Source organism: Saimiri boliviensis, chromosome 3 (assembly GCF_048565385.1).
Source record: "Saimiri boliviensis isolate mSaiBol1 chromosome 3, mSaiBol1.pri, whole genome shotgun sequence".
Classification (NCBI taxonomy): domain Eukaryota; kingdom Metazoa; phylum Chordata; class Mammalia; order Primates; family Cebidae; genus Saimiri; species Saimiri boliviensis.
This window is the reverse complement of record NC_133451.1, coordinates 74,762,696-74,789,952: the sequence shown is the minus strand read 5'-3', so window position 1 is coordinate 74,789,952 and position 27,257 is coordinate 74,762,696. Positions and strand designations below refer to the sequence as shown.

General features: G+C 37.4%; 1 protein-coding gene across 4 annotated transcripts in view; it reads left to right on the top strand.

Moving 5' to 3' along the window:
* Positions 1-27,257, top strand: part of RASGEF1B (RasGEF domain family member 1B) — a 623,038-nt gene that overhangs the window by 459,608 nt on the left and 136,173 nt on the right. For 3 of the 4 annotated variants that reach the window (XM_074396343.1, XM_074396344.1, XM_039468543.2), the window contains one exon: positions 750-833. The exons of the other annotated variant lie outside the window; for it this stretch is intronic. In XM_074396343.1, the coding sequence (XP_074252444.1) occupies positions 750-833 (84 nt within the window). The remainder of the gene's footprint in view (positions 1-749; positions 834-27,257) is intronic. 4 annotated transcript variants of the gene reach the window in all.

Here is a 27,257-nt window from a genome sequence, read left to right as displayed (position 1 = left end):
TTGAGAAGGCTCTGAATAGCAGGTAGAGGACTCTGGAAATTATCCAGTATGGAATTAAAGATTTGGAAAACAGAGGGTTACATGGGGTCATTTTTTTTCTTTTCTTTTTTTTCCGAGATGGAGTCTCACTCTGTCACCCAGGCTGGAGTGCAGTGGCACAGTCTTGACTCACTGCAAACTCTGCCTCCCAGATGCAAGCAATTTTCTTGCTTCAGCCTCCCAAGTAGCTGGGATTACAGACATGCAACACCACACCTGGCTAATTTTTGTATTTTTAGTGGAGACAGGGTTTTGCCATGTTGACCAGGCTGGTCTTGAACTCCTGACTTCTACCCTCCTCAGCCTCTGAAAGCACTGGGATTACATGTATGGGCCACCAGGCACAGCTGAGTCATTGTTTTTATGCAATGATATATTAGTAAAGTTATTTTTAAGAAGATTCACATAGTCTGATCCATGTTCTAGGAAGATGTCTTTAAGAGGTGAACGTATTCTGAATTTATGTCAGCATGTGTGTATTAATTCCTTCAAAATATCATAAATGATGTGCCTGCACAAGGTTAAATGGATTTGCACAGGCTGCAAACTAAGGAGAACAGGCAAAAATGCTGACTCAAGATTTTCAAGTGACAGCCATCAAATTTAAATGCTTGAGGGGCACTGTTGTGAGTAAGAGGAAAATGGCTCCATGCAGCAGGAAAGCCAGTCACATCCCTGAAATTTCCCTCTCTCTGTTTCCTTTCTTGCAGGAACAGCAATGGAAACCTTCCGTGTACAGCAGCATAACTCCGGTTTGCTTTCCAAGCCCTCTGATTGAGAAGCCAATAGGCAAAGTAAGAATGAACCTTTTATCAGACAGTATGATTCAAGCCAATTGGCTGTTATTTCTTTTTGTCTTGAGCTATTTGGGTGAAATAATAAAATTGATCTCATATAAGTAACTGATATAATCCAAAATTTGCACTATTTGGTTGGCCTTAGTAGGACTTTCTCAGGCAAAATGTTGAGCCTGAGGAACTTTGATCCAAGAGTCACTGGCCTCAGCAACTGCCTCCACACCTATCCCTATGACATCCTCCCCATCTTCCTTCACCCCTCTGATCTCTCCACTCTGATCCACCTTCTTTCTTATAAACTTATAAGAAAGAGGGTGCATTTAGTCACTGACATCATGTGGAAGTCAGCCACAATACTAACTATATAATATTTGTCATTTAAACAATCTTGTGGACTTAAAGACTTTGCCTGTAGAAACTGTAGGTACGTGGTTGAACTGTTCCTGTTCTGGACCTGCAGTCACAGCCATCAGTCCCACTGGGAGTGTAGAGCACTAAGGGATGAGTGTGGGGCTCCCCAAAGCCATCCTACCTGGGCTCAAATCACAGGTCTGCCATTGACTGGCTATGTGACTTGAGCAAGTCCCTTGTAAAAAACAAAACCAAAAAAAAAAAATGAAATAAAAACTCATCATAATGGTATCTGCCTTATGGGGCTATAACAAAAATTATATGTATATATATATATTTGGAGACAGAGTCTGACTCTGTTGCCCAGGCTGGAGTGCAGTGGTGTGATCTTGGTTCACTGCAACCTATACCTCCTAGGTTTAAACAATTCCTGTGCCTCAACCTCCCGAGTAGCTACAGGCATGTGCCATCACACCCAGCTCATTTTTTTGTATTTTTAGTAGAGATGGGGTTTTGCCATGTTGCCCAGGCTAGTCTCAAACTCAGCTCAGGCAACCCACCCCTGTCAGCCTTCCAAAGTGCTAGGATTATAGGCATGAGCCACCACACCCTACCAAAATAATTTAATATAAATCCACAAAAGCAAGGAATCTTTTTTTAAAATTTATTTTTTACCTATTTTGTTCACTATGTATTCAAGCACTGAAAGACTTATGCAAATAAATTGAATACATGAATAAATTAAAAGCTAACTAGTAAGCTTGGAGAGACTACATCCCCAATTTACTTATCTCAAGAAATAGAAGGAGGTATTGTATTTCAGAAAGAGAAGCCAAACTCTGGCGAGTAGATCAAGCACACCTTCCAGGTATTCCTTAACAGAAGGACCACAGTGTCCCTGGGATTCCCACCACCTTCCTGTCTTTTGCTACCGCAGTGCATCTCTGGAGCACACACAATTCAGCATCTAGTGTGAAACATCGTCATTGCCAGGAAAAGCCAAAAACAAACAAATAAAAATTCTTCAAATAAGGTTCTTATAGATATATGTGGGTAGAACCAGAGGGGGATTTTTGCAGTTTTTAAAGGAAATGAATCTGTTTTCCTAGCTAATTCCTGGTAATTTTGCCTTGGCCACAAGTCCTGCCAAGGCAGCTGCATGGGGAATGTGAAATCCCGGGTGAAGCAGAAGCCTCCTGTCATCCATCACTCTTAGCGGGGCTGATTTTTTGCAGGCGTAGCAGGGGAGCAATCCAAGTTTCTTGGGACTGTGTTTCTGTACTTTGTGTTTGGTGAGGTCTGCACTTCCCCTTTGCTGACATCAGTTCCAAGTAAGAGGAATAGCCATTCACCCAAAGATTAAACCAACCAACCAACAACAAAACACATCCTAGGTACGCAGAATGTGTTGGTAACTATTCCAGTGTTCACGGCCCGGCCTCCATGGCTGTCCTCTCTAGCCCCACATATTTTGACATTGTTTATATGACCTCTAAATAGATCATCAGTTTGTCTGTGGAGACACAGAGAAGCCATTTCAAAGGCTAAGGTCAAAAGTCAGTGAACCCCTCAGGAGTCGCCTGACTAAATTTCATTTCAATTCAGTAAGTGGTCCTGACTTTACTCGCTGGTTTCCTAGGCATGATGAAGAACAGAAGCAACAGTATACAAATCTTAGAGAGTGACTGACTTTTTGAAATGCTTTTCAGAGGGTGGAAGTGAGGTTAGCACAGTATGACCATCCATGATTCCGTGATATTGTCTCTTCGTGTGATTCTCGGGTCTTCCTTCCCCACTGGGGCAGAGTTAGAAGTGGGTCTTCCATATGGTGTCACCAGGACTTTTCTGGGTCAAGTGAGATCGCTCCCAAAGGACGCTCTCACTCTCTTTCCTCTTTTCTCATCGCTCTGGCTTCCGGGCTTTAATATGCTTGCTATAAATTACTCTAATGGATTTATTTTACAGTTAGCTCTGATATTCAGCTACCTGGAAGTGAGAAATGATACTACAAAATGTAAGCAGAGTCAGCCTATAATTATAGGGGTCCATGGAAGGCAGCATTTGGGGTGGATAGTTGAAACCTATGGTTAATCTGCCCAGAATCCAAACTATCTTCCTCACTACCAAGAAAATTTGAGTGTAAGGCTGAAAGCTGGCTCAGGATGGGATTTTCACCACCCAAACAATGATTCTCCAAGCTGAATCAGGGGCCAGGATTTTTGTTGTTGTTGGGGCAGGGAGGGTCTTGTGAAAACCCACAATTGGAAAACAGAGGATTTCAATGTGAACACATAATGCAAAACAATATTTTGGAGCCAACTCAAATCTTACAACTAAATGATAATTCTCTTCCTTAATGGTTATGATTTGGGTAGGCATAAGGGAGGGGAACTCTTAGAGGAGAGAGGAAGAAACCAGCGAAATCACTCTGGGCAACAGGCAAGCAAGACTAGAATATGTGGTTATCTACCCGTCAGATAAAGAGAAATTGAATGTTTTATTTTACATAATTGGAGTCAGTGCCTTTTGAATGGAGTATACAAATTTATGTAAATAAGAATGCAAATGTTAAAAATATGTGTCTTGGGATTTCCTGGGGATAACCTGGCAGCTTTGTCTTCCTTTCCTTTGCAGCTGCTAAATATTGTGTTGTGAAATCTCCAGCTGAACTTATCCCATCAAATCCCACAATGTTACAACTAGAAGACTTTTCTTTGTAATTTATAGGAGATACAGTGGAGGATGAATTAAGACAAAGTAAACTTTAAGATATTTGACAGTAAACATGTTACTCCCAAGAGGTTGAATAGGCCAACAATAAATGCAAAAGAAAAGCAGGATTTTAATAAATTAATGAAAGACCCAAAGTAGACTACTGAAAGGGAATTGGACAATGATGATGAAGACAAAAGCAGAGATTTAGGGAGATGGGTAACATTAGAGGATAACATAGAAGACTACCAGGCTCTTCACTAAATTCTCATTGGTGCTACTGGTGAGGCATTGTGCATATTATGCCAAGTTAAAACAACCCAGCAAAATGCCATGACCTCAGCAAACTGTGCAGGTTCTCCAGATACACAAGCAGATAGAACTGTTTTGAATAAGGAGCTGCCCATGACCTTAACTGCCAACCTGCCTTTCTCAAAAGAATTTAGGAGACAGCTTAATCTGATTGACTTGTCCTCAATAAAAAAAAGTAATAAATAAAATTATTTCATTTGACCAGAAGGAAATGTAGAGATAAACTGCTTTGAAGGATAGCAATACTATTAAATGAAAGAGCATCTATGAAAGTAAACAAGACTCCCTAAGCGTTCTGTATTTCTGAATGAGTGAAAGGGAAACTGAAGAAGCCAGGTGGAAGCAACTGGATAAACAACAGATTAAAAAGAAAGGAACTGGTGAACTTTGCATAAAGAAAACATAGAGCTGCTTTATTTCAAAGTTGGGAGGCATCCGTGGGAAGAAAAAAATGGAAGTATCCTTTTCATAGATTAATCTTTAGCTTCCATTACCACTACACAATTTTTCCTAGCAAAGGAATGAATAACTTAACTAATGGGGACCATTTAAAGAGTTGTCTTGTAAGTCATAGGCTATTCAAAATCACTGAATGTTATATGATTATATTATGGCTAGATCTGGATGGACATCACTAATTCTACTGGTGCCTTAGGACATAATATTCATTATTAAGCGCTGTCAGTGACCCAAGAAGATGGAGAAGCCAACTCAAAAACTAGGGTATAGACTACTGCTGCTTCCAAAAAAAAAAATGAAACTTGTGTGTAGAATAATTGGAAAATTATGATTCTTAGCAAAGCAAGCCATTACAATTACTGTAGTGTAGAAGAACATGATTTTAGTTTTTCTGTGTGAGTACCTCTGATTTGGCTGGAACTCTTTCTCTATACATTTAGCTTCTGGTCACTGGGGCAAAATGTATTAAGTGAAGTAATTTTCTTCTGGGGCTTTTTGTGATGAGGTGAAGAAAACCTTCCAGTTAAACAGTCTATTTTTTTCTTCTAAAATAATGGAAGGTTCAGTTGGGCATATGTCCACCCAAGTAAAAAGCACATTTTTTTTCAGCCTCCCTTGCAGCTAGATGTGGCTATATGGCTAGATTATGTCTAATGGGATGTGGGTGGACATGATGTATGTAATTTATAAGTCATGGCCTTTATAAGAAAGCCCTGCCCCTCTTGTCTGCTGGAATACAGATCTGATAACAGAAGCTAGACTGGCCACCTGAGACCAAGAGAGGAGGGCAGAGAGACAACATTGAAAAGCTGGGGTCTCTGATTCCATAGAACACTTGGCTGCTTGTGCTCTGTCTAATTGCCTAAGACAGAAATCCACTTCCATCTGGTTTACACCACTACTATTGTGGTCATTATTACTGTGGCAGCAATAATATCTTATTGCACAGTTACACAGAGCAGAGAGTAGGCTGCCTGCTCTGTGGGAAGTCACTGAGAGAAACTGGTACAATAACTACCAGCTAAAGGAATGGAGATGCTAACTTGTTAGCACCCACTTCCCAAATTCAGAAGAGACAAAGAAGCTGACTTCTGGCTTGAAGAACATGGTGGTGAGCAGGACTCTGCTTAGCAGAGAACCCTGTCTTTGAGTTCTGAAGGTAGTAAGCCCAGGTATCTAGTCTCAAATAAATTCCCCTTAGAACTGAGGCAAACAGATTCTACTGCAATGACTCAAACTCAAGAGTCCATTGTCTATCAAATAATGTTTCTATTGATACTTACTGTATATCCACTGTAGTGGAGTCCATTGTCTATCAAATAATTTTTCCATTGATAATTACTGTGTGTAGGAGGTGTCATTAGTTTGGAGATATTCACAAATATCTTCATGTCTGTATTTCACATGATATTCTACTCTTTCATTATCTGAAGCAGGTTTGGATTCTCTACCATGAAATGTACATAGTAGGCATGTAGTGCCTGTCTATTGATGGTGAAATGAATGCCCAATTTTAGTTTGTTATTTAGTTAGGTCTTTTCATCTTCTTATCCTTGTTCATGATGGTTGTTGAAGTAGTAGTCTATGTTAGTAGCTTACTATTTTGACTAAAGACAAAGATTTTTTTTAAATCAGTATTATGAGTACTATCTTGTAAATATTAAATAGTCAGAGGGGAGAATATAGTTCTCTTAAATTTAGAGTCCTGAGTTCTCACTACCACTACCAACCAAGCATAACCAAGACTGAAGTTTACTGCATTAGTTCCATTCGTAAGAGTTCAACTGGGTAAAAAAATGCAGTCTGATGCTTAAAGGTGAGAAGTTTATCCACCCTAACATTCCTAATAGGCAAGACGGCACTATAAATAGACACTAAACTCAGAAGAGTTGTAATAAAATTTAACAAATGAGCTTAAGCCAGTGGCAGTTCATTTTATGTCCTCCTGTAAGGATAAAAATATTAATATTGGCTCTCAAAGTCCACAGAAAATAAATGAAATATGAACAACTAATATCTGTATTTATTAGGCTTATAAATTGATTAAGTTTAGAAGTATATAGATGCCTCCTCCCTATAAAACTGAGAAACAGTAAACATGAGAAACAAGTATCATTCTTGTTCTTCTGATCCTGCTTTACTGCTTCTCCATAAAGGTTAAAACATATAGTACAACATGTATGGACTAAATGCACACACACATCACCATGTACTCATGTTCAAATATTAATAAATGTTTTGTTAACAGCATACACACACAAACACAACATACGCCATCCCCAGATCCTTGCCGATATGGAATATGCTACTATCAAAGGGCACAGAGTTACATTTGTATTACAGAGATATTGTTTATTCTTTCCTTGTTGCAATGTCCTGATACTGTCCATTAACACCACCCTAATGTCTCTTCCAAAACCCATCTTAAAAATATCATGTGGAACTTCTGATGGAAAAATGCTAAGTAGACAGCCTGGTGTATTACTGAAGAAAACGAAAAAAAAAAAAAAAAAAAATGACCTAAGGCTGCCATAGGATGCTTATACCCTCTTTTCACATAGATAGGAAAAAATATATATCATTGAGCTCTGTGAGGCTGCACCACTGAATTTTCAGCAAGATTAATATAGAATTAAGGTAGTTTTGCTACCTGCCCAATCTCCTTGCCCTTGAGTTCCTTTTGTTATCTTCCCAGTACCCTTGAGAAAGCCAAAGGAAGCACTCCTTGGAAATATTGCACTCTCAGCTAAAAGCTAGCCAAGCATCCACTAAGAAATAAACAGACATTCAATACCTACCATGTGTGAGACAGTGTGCTACAAACTGTAATCCAGGGCAATTTGGTATAAATAATAACAGCAATAATAATTGCAACAATTACCATTGTTTGAGGACTCTGTGCCAAACACTAACGTAAGTTCTTTATAAGCAGTATCTCATTTAATCATCTGACAGATGAAGCCTAGCTGATAAGCAACTTGTTCAAAGTCACATAGCTAATAAATGGTAAGTTGGCATTCAGACCTAGACATGCTGACTCAAGAACCTATGTCTTACCCACCTGCTAGAGAATTTTTTTTATTTGGACAATCTCTTTCATATTGCTAGTTGAAATATAATCAAAGTTTCCTGAGAGGACACAGAATGATGCCCAAAAAAGTACGACCTGGCTTATATTATGGGTCACTTTGGCTACAGTTAACCAACCTTAGATTTTCATTTTCTAAGGCCCCAGTTATAAATAGCAACTGTGCACAAATGGGAAATAATGTGTGAGCATGTAGCCTTAGGCTGATCCTTTAAAAGCAGTTGCTTTACAAAGAACTTTAAAAGGGGTATGAGCTGTAAAGATGTCACCGTGAGGTTACTCAGATCAAAATAGTATTCTTCAGAAGCCATTTCATATATTTAGGTGTCCCAGTTTATCTCCCCTGGGAGAAGAAGACTTAGTATTCACCTAATCCATGAGGTTATGCATTTAATTTTCAGAACTTTAACACTCTCAATGAAAAGACTCAAAGCGATATTATTAAATATCATTAAAAGTTCAGTTTAATGAAAGGATCACAATAAAGTCAAGGTTGGAGCTAAAATCTCCACTCACCACTAATGCCTGTAAAGTTTTTGCATATAGGCAGTTTGGATGCCTGTTAAAATAAACGAGTACAAATGAGGTGAACAGAGAGCAGATCGCATAAAAGTTTATGGTCTGAACAGTAGGGAGGTAATTAGTGGAGCAACGAACTCCCCAGTTGTGTCTGTGTTTTTAAAGGTCACTTCCTGTATTTCATAAAAGACGGGGGATTACATCTGGGCCCTCATAGAACTTTGCTTGCACTACTATGAACATTTATTTCAGCCCACCTTATCTTAAGGTTGGTTGATTGCACATCTGTTTTGCACTGGCTTGTAATCTCCTTGACTAGGGGCTGAAGTAGAAGGATCGTGCCCTATTCATTAATGTCTCCGAAGCACCAAGCACAATTCTTTCCACATAGTAGCTGCTTGTTAAGGAGAGGGAGTGGCAGAAAAAGGAAAGAAAATGCATTTAGGCAGTCACCAAATTTAGATGCTGCTGGGTCCTTAACATCTTGCTCTCTTCTTCTTCATTACGAATTTGCAGCCCTCATCATCTCTCATCTGGACACTGCATACAAATTGTAAATATGATCAACTTAATTTCTCCACTAAGGTGTGGAAAGAAACTCTCAAACTGACAAGTCTGAGATCTATGTTTTCTGATTAACTGGGTTCAGGTTGCTTTGTATTACATGTCTCCTAAAATCTCTCTAATGAATTCCTTACTGGAAAATTTAACTTTGCCTTAAAAGAGAGTTGCTTACAGAATGGTAAGTCTTAAAAGGCTCTATTCATTTGCAAAAGTCAGAAACTACCATTTTTACACTAAGGCGTTTCTAAACGAATCAGCCATAAGAGACGTTATGTTGAGATTAAAAGAAAATAGAACCTGAGCCCTGTGATGTGTGCCTATAATCCCAGCTGTTCAGGAGGCTGAGGTGGGAGAATCGTTTGAAAGCAGTCACTGCACTCCAGAGTCTGGGCAATATGGTGAGACCCCATCTCTTAAAAAAAAAAAAGAAGAAGAGAGAGAGAGAAAGGAGAAAATGAAAATGTTCTCATGCTTTGTGAAAGGAAGTTGTTTCCTTCATTCACAGCACCAGTGAAAGTGATCTTGCCAGGATCAGTAGGAATCCCCTAACTGCCAAACCCAAAGAATACATTCCAATTCTCTGACTTGATCTTCACAGCATTTGATTCAATTGCACTCTTCTTGAAAGTTGTTCCTCTCTTGGCTTTTATGAGAGCAGACTATTCTAATTATTGTCTGACCTTCTTGTTCTCTCTTACAACAATATCTTCAATTTTGCTTGACTCAGTGTTCCATCCCTTGTGCACTTTGTGTTTTTTTAAAAAATCAACTCTCTCTCTTTGAGCAGTTGTCTTTATTCTGTTGGTTCATTTACTCAACATGTTCAGAACTAAACTGGTTAGCTTCTCTTTTCCTTCTGCTTCTCCTGCTTTACAAATGTTCCGTTTCTCCCTTAGTAAATGGTCCTATCTTGTACCCAGCAATTCAGCCCAGGTGTCTGCATGTCATCCACAATTCCTCCTTCTCATGCATTCAGTCAGTCACCAAATTGAGATAGTGCTAGGTCTTTAACATCTTGCTCTCTTCTTCCTCATTAAGAATTCACAGCCCTCATCATCTCTCATCCAGACACTGCATACAGGTTGTAAATATGATCAACTTAATTTCTCCACTAAGATGTGGAATGGCATCCCATTGGCTACTGAGTTGGTCTGTATCACTGGATGGTAGAGGGAGGCATGTGGGATGTATCTACCCCTCTGGCCTCAGTGCCCATTGCCTATTCCCTCCAATACTGTACCCCACTCTCAACTTTACAACTTGGTGCCGTCGTTCATCCTGCTCCTGCTTGTTCTTGCCTAGTTCCTTTCTCTTTAAAAAAAAAAATCTATCTTACAATTCACTTCCACTCCTTTTCCTCCACTGCTAGAACCTCTATTCTGGGTTAAAAGTGTACCTTGCACTTTCTTTTATTACAGCATTGCTCTCACTCAGTTGAAATAGCATGTAATTGTCTCCTCTGAATAATGAGTATGTCTAATCTTTGCCTTGAATGTGTGGCACATGCTAGGCACAGTATGGTCCAGAAATCCTGCTTGTGCCTGTGAATACCTTGTCTATTCACATCACCGCATACTCAGAATGCAGAACTCATTCAAACCTAGAATTCAGAGCTCTTCTTCTCACTTACGTATTTTTGCATTCTCCAGCCAGAGTATCAGAGTCTTAACTTCATTAATGAGGAAAATGAAACTTATTTTCCTTATAGATGATTAATGCCCATTACTGTGCTGAAACTCATCTTAGGAAAGGAAAGATTTTTATCAGTTGACACCATAAAGACTCAAGCCTTGGCCAGTGTGAATTCCTCTCTATTAACTGGTAACAATGAGATAATAGAGGAAGATAGGCATATTAAACAATAAAAGACAATTCTATCCAATCTATTTTATTAAAGAGAATTGCAATGGGACTTCAAACTGCCTGTTGTGCCTTTAGTAGGCAACAGTGATAAATGTGGTTAGCCCTTCCAGATGCTGCATGTTTAAAGAGAAGCAAAAATGGTTACTGACTCCAGCTTGGTCTTTTGATATGAGACCAATCACAGAAGAAACCTAGGCTTCCTGTACCTTGAAAATATATGACCTGTTTATTGTTAGGTATTCTGATAGGGGAAAGCCAAGTGTAAAAATATAAGAGCTTTGCATCTATGAATTTAAACATCACACAAAGAAGAGCTTATTGCATTAAAATGTGTAGTTTTTGGTTTTAGTCAAAACTGATAATTACCAAAACAAACTTTAATGATATACTTCTAGAGGGTATGAGATACAAACAAATCAAAATCCTCACATACTTTAATTTCAGCATGCAACAACTCTTACTATGGGGAAACTACATTTATAATGATATAACCAACAAAGTTTTATCAGATGTATTAGATTAGGCGTCCCCAAACTACGGCCTGTGGGCTGCATGTGGCCCCCTGAGGCCATTTATCCAGCCCCTGCTGCACTTCAGGAAGGGGCACCTCTTTCATTGGTGGTCAGTGAGAGGAGCACAGTATGTGGCAGCCCTCCAATGGTCTGAGTGACAGTGAACTGGCTCCCTGTGTAAAAAGTTTGGGGACGCCTGTATTAGATGAATATCATTTGCTCAATAGGGCTAGGTATTCTGAAACATACTAAAGAAGTTATTCCATTCTTAAGGGATACAGACAGACTTATTCAGTGCTGGAAGGTCATTTAAATGCCACCTACTCCAGCTCCCCATCTGTTGCTTAAATCTGTTCTACAAACATCTGCCAATCCTCTTGCAAATACCTACAGTGACGGGGAACTTTCTGCCTTGTGAGGCAGCTCATTTCCCATTTATACAGATCTTATTATGAATAATAATAAAATTCATTGACTGCGTATTATGTGTCAGACCCCAAGTTAAGTGCATCTTCAAAACTCCTAATCTTTATCACAACCTTATAAAGTGGTACAGTTATTAATTCCATTTTGTAAAGGATAAAACTGATACTTAGCAAGGTTGGGCAGCTTACTCAACAACACATAGCTGGTAAATAGAGGACCTGGTTTTGACTACATGGTCTTCATTCATAAACAGTCTACAAATATGGCCTCTCTAACTCAACTTCCTTCTATGTTGACCTTAACCTTCCCTTCTTCTAGCTTCTATTCGTGGATCCTAATTTTTGGTGGGCTGACACTAAACATGTCCAATCTCTTTTCCACATGGTAACCCTTAAAGTAGTTGAAGGTACCTATCTAACCCACTAGACCCTTTCCATCTTTCTACTGAATTTACAGTTCATTGCCTTCCAATTTTCCTTATGTAAGATGGTTTATCAACCCTTCACCATCATGGTAACTGCCCTCTGGACTGACTCTATTTTAGCCTCTTATACAATTAATGCTAAATAAAATTAATTTTTATGTAGAATTAGTTTTGTTGGAAGAATGGAAACACAAGGTTGAGTCAGATGCTTATGGTCGGTCAAAGTGACTGAATGTTTTGCATTTATGTTGGTAAGCTCTAGCTCTGCTTTCCTGTATTCACAAGTTGATTTTTTAATTTGAATTTAGAATTTTGCACTTATCACAGTTAATTTTGTCTTAATTGTGTGGTTTATTACTCTAGAATGCTGAAACCTTTTGGGATTGAGGTTCTGCCATATGACATTTTTATATTCCCTTTGTATCCATCAATATTGGCCATATATTAAGCCACCCAAGACTCAGTGAATTTTAAAATCGCAACTTTGCTTCTAATTCCATGTGTCAGCAGTTAGTTTGGGCTCAGCTCAATGGTTCTTTTAGACTTGACTGGGCTTACTCATGTATCTGTGGTCAGATGGGAGCTGGTTTAGAAGAACCTTAGCCGGAATGGCTAGTCTCAGCTCTACGTGACCTTTCATCCTCCATTCTCCAACAGGCTAGCCTGGGAAAGGGAGGGATCCCATTACAGCAAATGAACTAAGAAGGCCCCCTGAGTCCTCAGCTCAGGACAGTCACATCATCACCTGCCCCACATTCTATTGGCCAAACAAATCTCAAGGCCAGCAATATTCAAGGCTGGAAAAATAAACTCTATCTCTTGATGGAAGAATATGCTAAAATCACTTTCAAAGGTCCTACACATAGGAAGACATGGAAGATTGTCATTTTTGAAATCTGCCACCCTCTTAGAATCATGTCATTCATGGATTTGATAAGCATACCATCAAAATTACCCCTTTAAAACTTCATAGCAATTTCAATTTAATAATGTCTAAAAATAAAGTCCTATGTCATATCACTTTTGCTTATACAATCTAGTTAGACAACCTTTACCAATACACTGTAACAATAAAAGAAAAAAATGTACGTTAATGGTAATATTCTGTTTCTAAGAGGCATAATTCAAAGGACAGAAATATCTGCAGGGCCACCATCAGGAAAATGCTTCTAGATGAGATTAAACTTGGTCTAGATGTTTTAAAAGGCTAAAATCTGAATTGGAAGAAAGGTGTTTAGGTTAGGGGTTAGCAAGTATAAAAGCACACAGGATCAGAGAACGGGCTAGAATGACAAGATTAGAGAGTTAACTGAAAAATGAGTGGGAGAAGAAAGCATGGCTAAGTGAGTGGTATGGGATCTACAGGGAGAGAACATGAATTTCAATCTGATTTGGTAAGTAGTGAGCTATAGATAGTTCTTGAGCAAAAACATAATGTGATTAAAATTTTTGCAAGACTAACCTAGCATTAATTTGAATGGAAGTTTTTGGAGTCAGGAAAACCATTCTTAATAAGCCTTACAGCTTTTTTTTTTTTTTTTAATTGAAACCAAACATCTGATACTGTTTTTCCCTAAGGTAGAAAAGAAATGGCCCAAATAATTGCTTTCACAATAAATTTTATTTTGATCAACTTAAGGAGCAGGCACAAAGCGCCAACATTTGGAAAGAGTTGAATGTGTTCCTTTTCTTAAAGAAGGGGAAAAGGAAATGTAACTACTTCTGCTTAAATTTGAGTTGTATGTCATGTGGACAGATTTTTCAAGGTTATTTCCCTCCATGGCAAAATGATGGTTTGCAAAAATAAAAAGCTGACAGTTTCAAGATTCAAAAATTTAGTGATTCGACAAAACCCTGAGTAATCACAAAAGTATTAGTCTTCCATTCTGATATAGAAGTCCTACTCACTGTAAGAGAACACAACATACACCCAACCTTCTCAGATATTCACTGAAACTGAGTCTTAGTGTAGGGTCCCCATAAATAATGAAACCTCTTTCTACTCAATGTTTTAATGCCAGAGTGCTGAAAGCATTGGGAAAATTTTTAAATGCTTAGAAAACAGTTTAGGATTCCCCCTAGAAAAACACTATAGCTAGTTAGAATTCCATCACTATATGGATGGTGTGATAAAGGCCATTTTGATTACTTGTCTTTACACCTTCCTAGGACACATCCTTTCTCAAAGACATCAAATTAAATCTTAATTTCCCTTGTACACCAAATGAATTCCAAGAATTGAATGTTAATAAATAAATAAGTAAAATTCTAGAAAAAAAATACTAGTGATTGTTGAATGATCTGATATTTTAATAGAGTAAGACTTTCTTAGCTTAAAAATGTTGGAGCCACATCATCACTGGTCATTAGAGAAATGCAAATCAAAACCACATTGAGATACCATCTCACACCAGTTAGAATGGTGATCATTAAAAAATCTGGAGAAAACAGATGCTGGAGAAGATGTGGAGAAATAGGAACAGTTTTACACTGTTGGTGGGAGTGTAAACTAGTTCAATCACTGTGAAAGACAGTATGGCGATTCCTCAAGGATCTAGAAATAGAAATTTCATTCGACCCAGCAATCCCATTACTGCGTGTATACCCAAAGGATTATAAATCGTTCTCTTATAAAGACACATGCACACGTATGTTTGTTGTGGCACTGTTTACGATAGCAAAGACCTGGAACCAACCCAAATGCACATCAATGATAGACTGGACAAAGAAAATGTAGCACATATACACCACGGAATATTATGCAGCCATAAAAAACGATGAGTTCATTTCCTTTGTAGAGACATGGATGTATCTGGAAACCATCATTCTCAGCAAACTGACAAAAGAACAGAAAACCAAACACCACATGTTTTCATGCATAGGCAGGTAATGAACAATGAGAACACTTGGGCACAGGGAAGAGAACAACACTCACTGGGCTAGGTGAGAGGGGGAAGGGGAGGGGAGGGGAGGGACAGCAGGGGGCGGGGAGGATGGAAAGGAATAACACTGGGAGAAATTCCTGATGTAGTTGGAGGGGTGAGGCGGAGGTGGAGACAGCAAACTACCATGGCATTTATGTACCTTGCAACAACACTGCAGGATGCAGGATGTGCACATGTACCCCAGAGCCCAAAGTACAAAAAAAAAAAAAAAAAGAAAAAGAAAAATGTTGGAGCCCTAGTGTGCTAATGGATCTTGGCAACAATTATCAATGACTATTAAAACCATTAGCTCTGCCGGGCGCGGTGGCTCAAGCCTGTAATCCCAGCACTTTGGGAGGCTGAGGCGGGTGGATCACAAGGTCAAGAGACCGAGACCATCTTGGTCAACATGGTGAAACCCCGTCTCTACTAAAAATACAAAAAAATTATCTGGGCATGGTGGCACGTGCCTGTAATCCCAGCTACTCAGGAGGCTGAGGCAGGAGAATTGCTTGAACCCAGGAGGCGGAGGTTGCGGTGAGCCGAGATCGCGCCATTGTACTCCAGCCTGGGTAACAAGAGTGAAACTCTGTCTCAAAAAAAAAACAAAAACCATTAGCTCTTTGGGAATTTTATAAAGAATACATCAGGGTAACAATACCTGAAATCACTAATTAATTTTAATGTTGCCGAAAGTGGGATACTCAGAAATTATGCGTTTCATGACATGATACAGGAGGAAGTTTATGGCACCATCTATGATGTATTCTGCCTAAACATATTCAACCTGAAGTTTATCAGATCTGTAAATCTGACTACCACTTGATTGAAAATTTAGTGATAAAGGAATATAGTAAATAACATCACAAGGATACAATCATCCAAACCCAGAAAGTGGGATATTCTTTAGGACAAAAGACCCAGATTCCTCACGTGGCCTGTAATAAAAAAAGGAGGGAGGGCTTAAATAACATACCGACCAAATACAGCACATGGATCCTGTTTGAATCATGATTCAAAAATCCAATTATAAAATGATGTTTTTCAAAAATCAGAAAAAACTGAGCCTGATTGGATATCAGACATGAAGGAATTAAAGTTGATGAGTGTGTTTATTGTATTTTAAAAGTTCTTATCCACTAGAGACATATTCTGAAGTATTTATAGGTGACATGACATTATATCTGAGATTTACTTTAAAATGCTTTAGCAAATGAACCCTCGGGAAAAGGGATAGAACTGATGAAACAAGAATTGCAGAGTGTTGATAATTATTGTGTTAACTAGTAAGACATGTGGGTTTATTATAATATTCCCACTACTTTTGTATATGTTTGGAAATGTCCATTCAAATTATTTCAGTCATTGGAAAAAATCACAAAGGAAAAGGTTAACATATTGTATTTAAATGACATTAATAACTTCTATGCCTTCTTAAACAGCAAGCTAGGGAAAATATTAGTTACAAATGTGGCAGACAAAGAATTAACATCTGTATTTATACACATACATGCATACACATATACATGCAGATTGATTAAAAGAATAGCTAAGTGATATAAACAGAATTCAGAAAAGTAAATTGTTTAAGATATCCTTTTAGAAATAATCATTAAAAAGCAAGTTCAATTATTTAGAACTGCTAAAGCAAGCTGTCCTCCAGAACATCTATGCCTATTATGTCCTGGAGAATAGTTATTTCCTATGATCAATGAGACATTTTTGAAAATAGTAGCAGCCTTCTTATTAAATGCCAAAAAAGTGTCATGTGCTGTACAGTAAGGACTATTTTGGGAACATCTTTCTAACACTTCTTCAGTGGTGATAAAATCCCAGCCAAGAATCTCTGTTGGGTCGGAGAGGTGGTGTTTCAAATGAACTCAGGGAGTGGGTTGTGACAAGAAAGGGCTTCACAGGGTGTTTCTAGGGGTGTTGACAATGTTCTTAATTTGGTTGATAGCCATAGGGGTGTTCCTTTATAACTACTTATTAAGCTGTACATACAGATTTTATGCCCTTTTAGTTAAATGCATTATATTTTATAAAACAGATTTTTTAAAAAAACTTTAACAAGTATGGTCACCCTTGAGTTGAGTGGCTTTATGTGGTGGTTGGCTCCAAATCACCCTGAGTGACCAAAGTAGACGTAACTGCTTTAGAATGGAGACCAGCATAACAGTAGGGTGAGGGCTCTATATGGTAGAAGCTGTTTCCAAGAGGAACTCCTAACTCATGTTTGGCTATTTGGGTTCCCCAGAGGCATTATTGGCTGTTGTGTGGGTATTCAATTCTGGAACCACTCTAAAATATAGTACTCCAGGAATATTAGTACTGGTATATAGTACTCCAAGAATTCTCTGAGAAGTTGTTTTTTCTTTTTAAAATCCCATCCATATGGGATGTTTTTAATGATCAGAAGAACTCCCTAAATGTGATAAATTAAGATACTGTCCTCAGGACTTCCTATGAATAGGCAAACTCTGAGATGACTTTCTAAGATAGATTTATTCTTAATTATTTTAATCTTCCTACCTAGCTCTTTCAGGGGAAGATGGGAGGCTTGAATAAAACAATGGATGATTGGATTAAGCTATCATATTAAAAAATCAGGCAAGTACCTTCTCTAACATTAACTTTCAGCTTTATGATGTGGTGAGCAATTTGTAATTGACATGTCCAGAAGGCTTATGTGCTAAGCAATCATATCTGGTCAAGGGCAAATCCTATTCTTAGTATCAGGTGCTCAAAAATTTGTTGTCCATTGTCATGCAAAAACAATGATTAAAAATGCCCCAAAAATATCAAAGAAAGATGTTACCATTTATTGATAAAATTGTGGAGATAATCTATTTTAAAGTTATTTTTAGAAAACCTATTAAATGTCTCAGACAAATGGGAAATATAAGTATAATAATAATTCATCTAAATTGGCTTCTAATAATTAAGTGCCTTCATCATTTAGAATAAATAACTAAGGCTTTTCATGAAACTATACAACTATTATTATACTCTATAATTTTCTCTTCCTACCTCTTTCCCTAATCTCTACCAACTTTATCAAATTATCTGGGACCAGAGTGGTATCTTTTATCTTCAAGAAAGTGTCTTCCAGGGACAAGAAATTTAATCTTTAAGTTTCATCCATGAGTTTGGAAAAATAGAAATATAATTGGATTATTTACAATACAATTTGGATATCTTTTCTTGGTTTAAAAAAAAACAAAAGTCTTTTTCTGATTATGGGAGTAATATTTTATTTTTCCTCATTGTGAGTAATTTGGAAAATTCAGGAAAGGTCAGAAAGGAAATGAAAATTTCTACAATCCAAAGATAACCATAGTTAATATTTTGCTGTACTTTCTTTCTATGTGTGCATTTATTTGTGTTATATAACTTAGATAATTCAGCATATGTAGTTTTCTACCTAATTCATTTTAGCTCATATTATAAGCATATTCATATTCAAAAGCATTTACATCATTAAATAGATTTCAAAGATCTCAATTTTAATAACCAGTATTGGAATGTATTACTATTGCTTAAGTTATTTTTTTACTTTTTGTTATTATTACACTGTAAGTTTTGGGGTACATGTGTAGAACCTGCAGGTTTGTTACATAGGTATTCATGTGCTATGGTGGTTTGCTGCATCCATTACCCCGTCATCTACATTAGGTATTTCTCCTAATGCTATCCCTCCCCTATCCCTCCACCCACTGTTATCTCTCTCCTAGTCCCCCACCACCTGACAGGCCCCAGTGTGTAATGTTCCCCTCCCTGTGTTCATGTGTTCTCATTATTCAAAACCCACTTATGAGTGAGAACATGTGGTATTTGGTTTTCTGTTCTTGTGTCAGTTTGCCAAGAATGATGCTCTGCATCATTCTCCATGTCCCTGCAAAGGACATGAACTCATTCTTTTTAATGGCTGCATAGTATTCCATGGTGAATATGTGCCACATTTTCTTTATCCAGTCTATCATTGATGGGCATTTGGGTTGGTTCCAAGTCTTTGCTATTGTGAATAATGCCACAATAAACATCTGTGTGCATGTGTCTTTATAATAGAATGGTTTATAATCCTTTGAGTATATATCCAGTAATGGGACTGCTGGGTCAGATGGTATTTCTAGATCTAGATCCTTGAGGAATCGCCACACTGTCTTCCATTTACACTCCCACCAACAGTATAAAAGTGTTCCTATTTCTCCACATCCTCTCCAGTCTCTTGATTTTTTAATGATCACCATTCTAACTGGCGTGAGATAGTATCTCAATGTGCTTTTGATTTGCATTTCTCTAATATCCAGTGATGATGAGCTCTCTTTGATATGTTTGTTGGCTTCATAAATGTCTTCTTTTGAGAGGTATCTGTTCATATCCTTTGCCCACTTTTTGATGGGGTTGTTTTTTTCTTCTAAATTTGTTTAAGTTATTTTACCAAAAACCAATTCTGGTAGTTTCTAATTTTTGTCATTATAAATAATGTTAAAATAAATGATGAACATACTTATACATAGATCTGTGTATGTTTCTAAAATTACTTCCTTATAATTATTCCTAGAAATAACAAATATTAGAAACAAAATTTTACAATATATATGTATTATCTGATTAGTTTTTAAAAATATGTTCAGTCTGTGTTTTTACTAGTGCTATGTAAGAATGTCAATCTCACTATACCTCAATCAGAATTGAATAATATAGGGTTTTTTTGTTGTTGTTTGTTTGTTTGTTTGTTTTTGAGATGGAGAAGTCTCACTTTGTCACCCAGGCTAGAGTACAATGGCATGATCTTGGCTCACTGCAACCTATGTCTCTTGGGTTCAAGCGATTCTTCTGCCTCAGCCTTCCTAGTAGCTGGGATTAAAGGCATGGGCCACCACACCTAGCTAATTTTTGTATTTTTAGCAGAGATGAGGTTTCACCGTGTTTGTCATGCTGGTCTCGTACTCCTGACCTCAAGTAATCCACACGCCTTGGCCTCCGAAAGTGTTGGGATTACAGGTGTGAGCCACTGTGCCCAACCTGAATATTATAATTTTTAGTCTTTACTGATTCAATAAATTAAATCCCATTGTTTTCATCTCCTATTTTTTATTTACTAGTGAGGTTTATTTTTTCCCATGACTGTTTTTTATTTCTGCACCTGTATAATATATATTCATTTCCTTGATCCATTCTTCTATTCGAACTTTATACTGGCTTTTAAAAAAATATATATGACAGGGGTAAAAGAAAAAGATATTAAATCATGTATTTGTTTAATTGTGGAATTGTGTAATCTCTCCACCTTTCCCCTTCTCTCTTTTCTGTTGCTCATTTCCCTGCTTATAAGGAGGAATGTTGAACTCTGCTGCTTGGAGTGAGGTGGGATTGGGAAAGTACAGGCTAAATTGATAAACATAAGAAAAGGCATGGACATATATTTTTTAAAATAAGATGTGGAAATATAGAGATACCTGATTGGTGGCAGAGGTGGGGTGAAACTTACGAAAACAGTAAGAGGTTGGAGCTACTTGGCAGGAGGGATAAGAGGAAGATAAGAAAAAAGCCAGAAGGGGCTACAGTTTGGGGACAAGATGATAAAGAGTATCAGCAGCTGCTCTGATTAATGAAGCTTTGATGAAAGGGATGGGAAAAGAGGATTTTTAATCAATTTTACTGTGTTTCATGAAGTGAAACCTCTTGTTTCCTGCTATTAATACGTCTACTTCTCCAAACAAAACAAAACAGTCTTTAGTAAAGTATCTACAGTGCTCTTCGAGGTCATAGAATTTGGTTCGTGCTTTGTTTGCATGTGTCCTTGGGCTAGGATTAGCCTTAACAGGAGTTTGAAAAGCCCAAGTTTATTATTTAAGTTAAACTCACATAATTAATGTAAATAATCCTATTATATTTTTAACCAAATATGTCCCCTATTATCTGTTTCATCTTTTAAGGCTTTCATAAAACTTTATGAAGATGATATATATGCAAATGTTTTTAACTTGGCGTAAAAGATGAATTGGTTGAGATTTTAAAAATAAGGTTTTTTTAATACTGCTTTAGAGTCAGAATTGCCATGGACATTCTAGGAGGTGGATATAGAAACTTATAAAACTTAGACTGAAAAATGGGTCTCTTCTATCTAGGAAATAAATTTTCTTTAACCAAATATATAGCATTAGACACACATATAATACAGCAATGTTTGAGGAACCTTCCTCTAGGCCCCTTCCAGTGAAGCAGGTAACTTGGGTCACTTGTGTCACAGTCATACCTCAGTATCAGCCGGGATTGGTAACAGGACCCCTGCAGATGCTAAAATCTGAGGTCCCTGCTGTATGCTTAAGTCCCTGATACAAAATGGTATAGTACAGTGGCCTTCTATGTCCCTGAAAAAAGAGAAGGCTACACACTCAAAAAAGAGGACTTCATATTCAGAGATGCCTCTGCTGCTTTCATTAAATGGAGGGCTAACTATATTATGCTTCTGCTGTATTATATTTCTGACTCCTAAATCATATACATCAAATTATAGATATATTCATATATTATCAAATTATAGATAAATATCTGTATATGTTATATGTGTGTCTATTATATGCATTAGACACATATGCATTAGATACTCATATAATACTGTCTCTATATGGTTAAATCTACAGGAGTATGTATGTGTTCATTGGAGTGACCCAATCTCACTACCTTTCTTCCAATTTTTCTGTAATGTCAGTAATGACATTTAACACTGAAACAATGATGGGATGAATGAGTTTGATGATGTATAGGATGAGGTGAGAATCAAGGTTGATTTTTCTCCAGATTATACCATTTTTTTCTAATGTCATCATTGGAAAGTTAATTAATTCCCTGTTAGTATATGATACTGAGAAAAGAAAAATAGCTCAGAGCAGTCTGAGCTGGGATATATAAAATTTATTAGGCCCAGAGACATGAGTATGGGAATTCAGCCCCACATTCATCCCTTGGGACAATTGTTTAAAGTCATTTTTTTCTCCTAACTGCCTCACCCATTATCTTCATGTTCCGGCAAATTGTGATATAACAACCAATATATAGTCAATTAATAGTTTATATTAACTTCATATAAATTTTTGGTAAATACCTTAAGAACTACCTCTTCTATTTTCCCAAAAAACTCACCTATAACTACCACTGATGAGAGTATGTATTGAAGACAACTTATATCTATGCCATCAGGTGGCTATTCTCAAGCTTTGGGTGATGGTTAAGTATTGAATTTTTTATAAACTCTGTAGGGACACAAGAATGCCCATTAAGACTACTAAATATAGAGTTTATTATAAACTCAATATTTAATCATATTTTCCAGGCTGGGCACAGTGGCTCATGCCTGTAATCTCAGCACTTTGGGAGGCCTAGGTGGGCGGGGATCACTTGAGCTTAGGAGTTTGAGCCCAGCTGGGCAACAGGGTGAAACCTCATCTCTACCAAAAATACAAAAAATATCAGCTGAGTGTGGTGGTATACATCTGTGGTCCCAGCAATTTGGGAGGCTGAGGTGGGAGGATCACTTGAGACCAGGAGACAGAGGTTGCAGTGGGCCAAGATAGCACCACTGCACTCTTGCATGGGTGAAACTTCTACTTTGTCTAAAAAAAAAAAAAAAAAGAAATCATGTTTTCTACATCTCATTATTTAAGGTTCACAGTACATGGAACAACTTGTGAACTTTAAATATCCATTTTGACTTTGATCACCACACTGAACCTTTAAAACATTAATTCTAATGTTTTTTTTCACTCTCCTGGGCTTTCTAAAGAGATGTATACTTTGTATAGCTAGAAATAAAATATCTAGAAAAGAGATAAAATCAATTTCACCTTTTATATTTTGACTGGAAGATTTTCCAGGAAAGTTTTTATAATATTGGAAAACAATAGAAACCAGCTCATAGCTAATAATGCAACACCAGAGACATTCCTATCTAACTCTGATGCCATTAAGACCACTTTTTATGGCAGACGCATTACAAATATCATTTAATATTCTCATTAACTTAGTAAGGGAGGCATCACTAATACAGAATACATTTAACCTTGATTAAATACATAATGCATCAATGATGCTCTATTATAGATGAGAAAATCTTTTATTTATTTATTTTTTAAAGAGACAGGGTTTCACTATATTGGTCAGGCTGGTCTCAAACTCCTGACCTTGTGATCTACCTGTCTCAGCCTCCCCAAGTGCTGGGATTACAGGCGTGAGCCACCGCGCCTGGCTATAGATGAGAAAATCAAAACATGGAGTGGTGAGGACCTTGCCAAGGATCAAACAGGTAGTGGGATTTGAAGCCAAGTCTGTGATGTTTCAGTCTGATGTGTTCAAAAGACCTCATTGCCTATTTGTCCTTCCAGCAAAAGCAAAGCACTCCATTTGGAGGGTAAGTAGATTTAAATTTTATAACATGCTTGTACATACTTTATTTTACATTTTTTTCAGAAGTAATGTTTAAGTAGACCCAAATTCTAAATCATATAAATAAAACAAAAACTTTATATCCCTTACCTTATAGGCAGTTTAGCGACATCACAGTGTCTGTCATCCACTCCCTGAAAACACAAAGCAAAGCACTCAAAGACTGCTTTCTATTCAGAGATGCCTTTGCCTCTTTAATTAAAACTGTGAGTGTCTCTCTGCTGTATTCAAGAATATTGAATAGGTGTAATTTTATGAAAGAATTAGTGTGAGTTCAGGGGTTTGGGAGAAACCTAGATTAGAAAGACTAATTGTCCTATTATGTTAGGAAAGAAGAGCTAGTGGAGAATTTTCAAGTTACCATGTGGATAAAATTTGTCTAAGGGAAGGGGATAGACTTCTTTTTCTCCAGCAATATCCAAGTTTGCACAACATTTAATATCATATTTTGAATGAAGCCTAAATTCTTGATAGCTTGCTGGAGGCTTTGCCAAGCATTGGTGCCGTCTATGAGCTGATACCATTTTGACTTTTCTTATAAAGGTAATTATGGCATTTCATATCCTTTTTATCTTTCTATCAGAAAGAAAATGTAAATTTATCATTTAGGTGCACATGTTCTTCCTGTGTGCCTAACCTGCTCATCTGAACTTCACGGTGGCCATTGTCCCAGATTTTCTTGTTCCATGACTAAGATCAGGTTAGGGTGGGGCTTTGTCTGAATTATGATGGCATGGGGAAGCTGGCAAATACCCACTGTGCCCTCATAAAAACATTTGTAATGGGTTAAGTTAGGAAAACAGCACTCAAGAGATTTTTTTAAGTCAGGCTGAATTTCTCCATGTTAAATTCTACTGATTAAGCTGTGTGTGTGTGTGTGTGTGTGTGTGTGTGTGTGTGTGTGTGTGTGTGGTCTCTTCTGGCAGGTGAAAGGATTCTTGAAAGAATGTTGGAGCTTTTCCAGAATCCTTTGGGTAACTGCAGGTCTTAGATTTCTTAATACCTTGGGAATAATTCTAACAGCATTAACAGTAGTCAGCTTCACTGTCATTCATGTTCTTTATACAATGTATCCACACTATAAATTATTATTTAGCCATTAAAAACTATGCATCTAAAGCATATGTAATAACTTGGGGTAATAGTTTATAATCATCAATAAAATATCTCAAGTCAAATTTAAATTGAGTCAGGTCTCTTTTGGTTGCCAGTGACATTGACCCAGCTCAGAGAAAAGGACTTTTAAGTATGTTTCAGGAGCCTTATGAGAATCACAGCATAGGAGTCAACAACAGATGGACCTCTTGGAAACTGAATCTGGAAAATTGCTGAATACAAAGGTCTTCTCTCAGGCTACTAGATTTTCCTCTCGGGACTTCTGTCTGCATGCCTATTCCGTATTTCTCTATCACTTCAGCCTCTTCCCCTTAAATATAATTTTGCTGTCTTCATAACTTGAGCATGCTTATTGTCCAAAATGTTTTTCTTAGCTTCTATTATACCATGCATCTGCTCATCTCAGTCTCATTACCAATTGATTTCATCTCTCTCTCAGTATCCCAATTCCAAATTCCTAAATCGTGTTGTCTAACTCATCTTTTTTGTTTTGTTTGTTTTAGTCAAACCATAACTCCTAGGTTCTTCGTTAGTTAGAATGGACTGTGGTTGTATCCAGTGGCCGGAAAGATCAGGTCACATTGGTGTAAGGTATTACACTCAGGCTGGAGGAGCCCTAGGTTAACAAACATTATACATGTGTCTAGTACTTAAGTAGTATGTAGAAATATGCATAAAAATAGAATTAGAAAAATAAATAAAAATAGTAACATCATTGATTTTACAAAGATTTTTCTCATTGTCTAATTTTTCTTTAATGAATCATTTTATAATCACAAACATTATAAACTTCATGCACAAAATCATGTTTAGAAGATTGATAATGTTAAAACTGAAAGAGACTTCAGGATGATATAATTCAGCACCACCTTGATTTATAAAAGTTGAAACAAGCCCACATAGATTAAATGACTTGCCCAAAATCACAGAGCAAGGGAGTGGCCAAGCTATGAGTTTTCCAATCCTATTCTTAAAGGATCTCAGCTGCACATGATACTGCCTTGCCTGAACCAAATGAGATAAATGCCTCTGATTGCAAGTCAGAGCCTGTAGGTAGCAGATCTTTGAGTGTGCCATGCACCTGTAAACTGTGCTGTACATCTTTAGAGCTTGGAAGTTTGTTAAAATAACACCTTGTTGACTTACAGCAGAACTCTAATCTCTAGGTTTCATTATACCATCATTTTGCTGTGAGCTACATTTTGTTAAGGGCTTCTATTTATACACTTCAAATTGTTAGCTTCATTTCATGTTAAAATAATACCAACAGTAGAGAAACAAAAGAGGAATGAGGGAATTTCCAGATGTGAAATACAGTCTCACTCTATGCTTGTGTCTGTCTCTCTACCCGGGTGGTTTTGGCTTCCTACTCTCCAGTGTGTTTCCTCTTGATGGATTAACATGATCTCTTCAGAAGAGAATAAAGTCTTTTGTGGTCAGGGTGAAGTAGAGATTGGGAGGAGCATAAAATGAGATCTACACTGTGGAAGAAAAGGAGAGGAAAGGTAAAAGTCTCTTAAGCTTCCATTCGAAAACAGGACTTCAAGTTGGCCAAAAAAAAAAAAAAAAGTTTCTTACACAATTTGAAACTTCTCCAGCTTAACCTAAAGCAAACAAAAGCCCTAAGGCATTTACTCATTTCTGGGCATCAAAATGCTCAAAGATAATTCTGGCTCAAAGGCGCTTAGAACAGGTAAATTTCCCCTGCATCGAGCCTTGGAGAAGCTGAAAATAGGATTCAGATAGAAGTTCCTGGACTTGATTTTCAGTTTATTTAGTATTTATTTCACCATTGGTTTAGGAGAGGATAAGCTAATACAATGTATGTCACATGAATGACAGACTCAAGACTGAAAAAGTCTCAGTAGTCTATAATGATAGCTTGAAATACGCAAAAAAATTGAGATGAAAAAATTTAAATATAAATAAATTTAAACTCTAAACTCAGAAACAAACAAAAAGTAGACATACAAATAAAGATAGGCTGATGTTGTGTAATAGTAATGACATAAAAACATCCTTTTTTTTTTTTTTTTTTAAACACAGAGTCTCACTCCATAGACTGGCTGGAGTGCAGTGGCATGATCTTGGCTCACTGCAACCTCTGCCTCCCGTGTTCAAGTGATTCTCCTGCCTCAGCCTCCTGAGTAGCTTGGACTACAGGCGCATGCCACCATGCCCAGCTAATTTTTATGCATTTAGTAGAGATGGGGTTTTACCATGTCGGCCAGGAAGGTCTTTATCTCTTGACCTTGTGATCCACTCACCTCAACCTCCCAAAGTGATGGGATTACAGGCATGAGCGACCATGCCCGGCCATAAAAACATCCTTAAGTGTTAGTTAATATCAAGCATGCACAAGACAATGATCATAGAAAAAAATGTCCAAAATAATTTTTTTCAGGTTTTAGTATTTCACATTAGAAAAAATGGCAAAAGCAGACTGGAAGATGCCCAAAATAGGGACGAGAGGCTGCAAACCATGTCTTAGGGAATACGAATATTTATTTTGGATGAGAATATTCAGTTTGAGGCGGGTAGGGGGGAAGAGATACGTAATAATACTTCTCAGATATTTAAAGGATCTTCATGAAGTTAGAGGGCTTTCATGTAGAAACAAAGCATTGAATTTACCAGCGGCAGAATTCACTTCCAAATGAGGAGGATCTTTATATAATGGTCAAAGCTACCTCCTAACCGGAA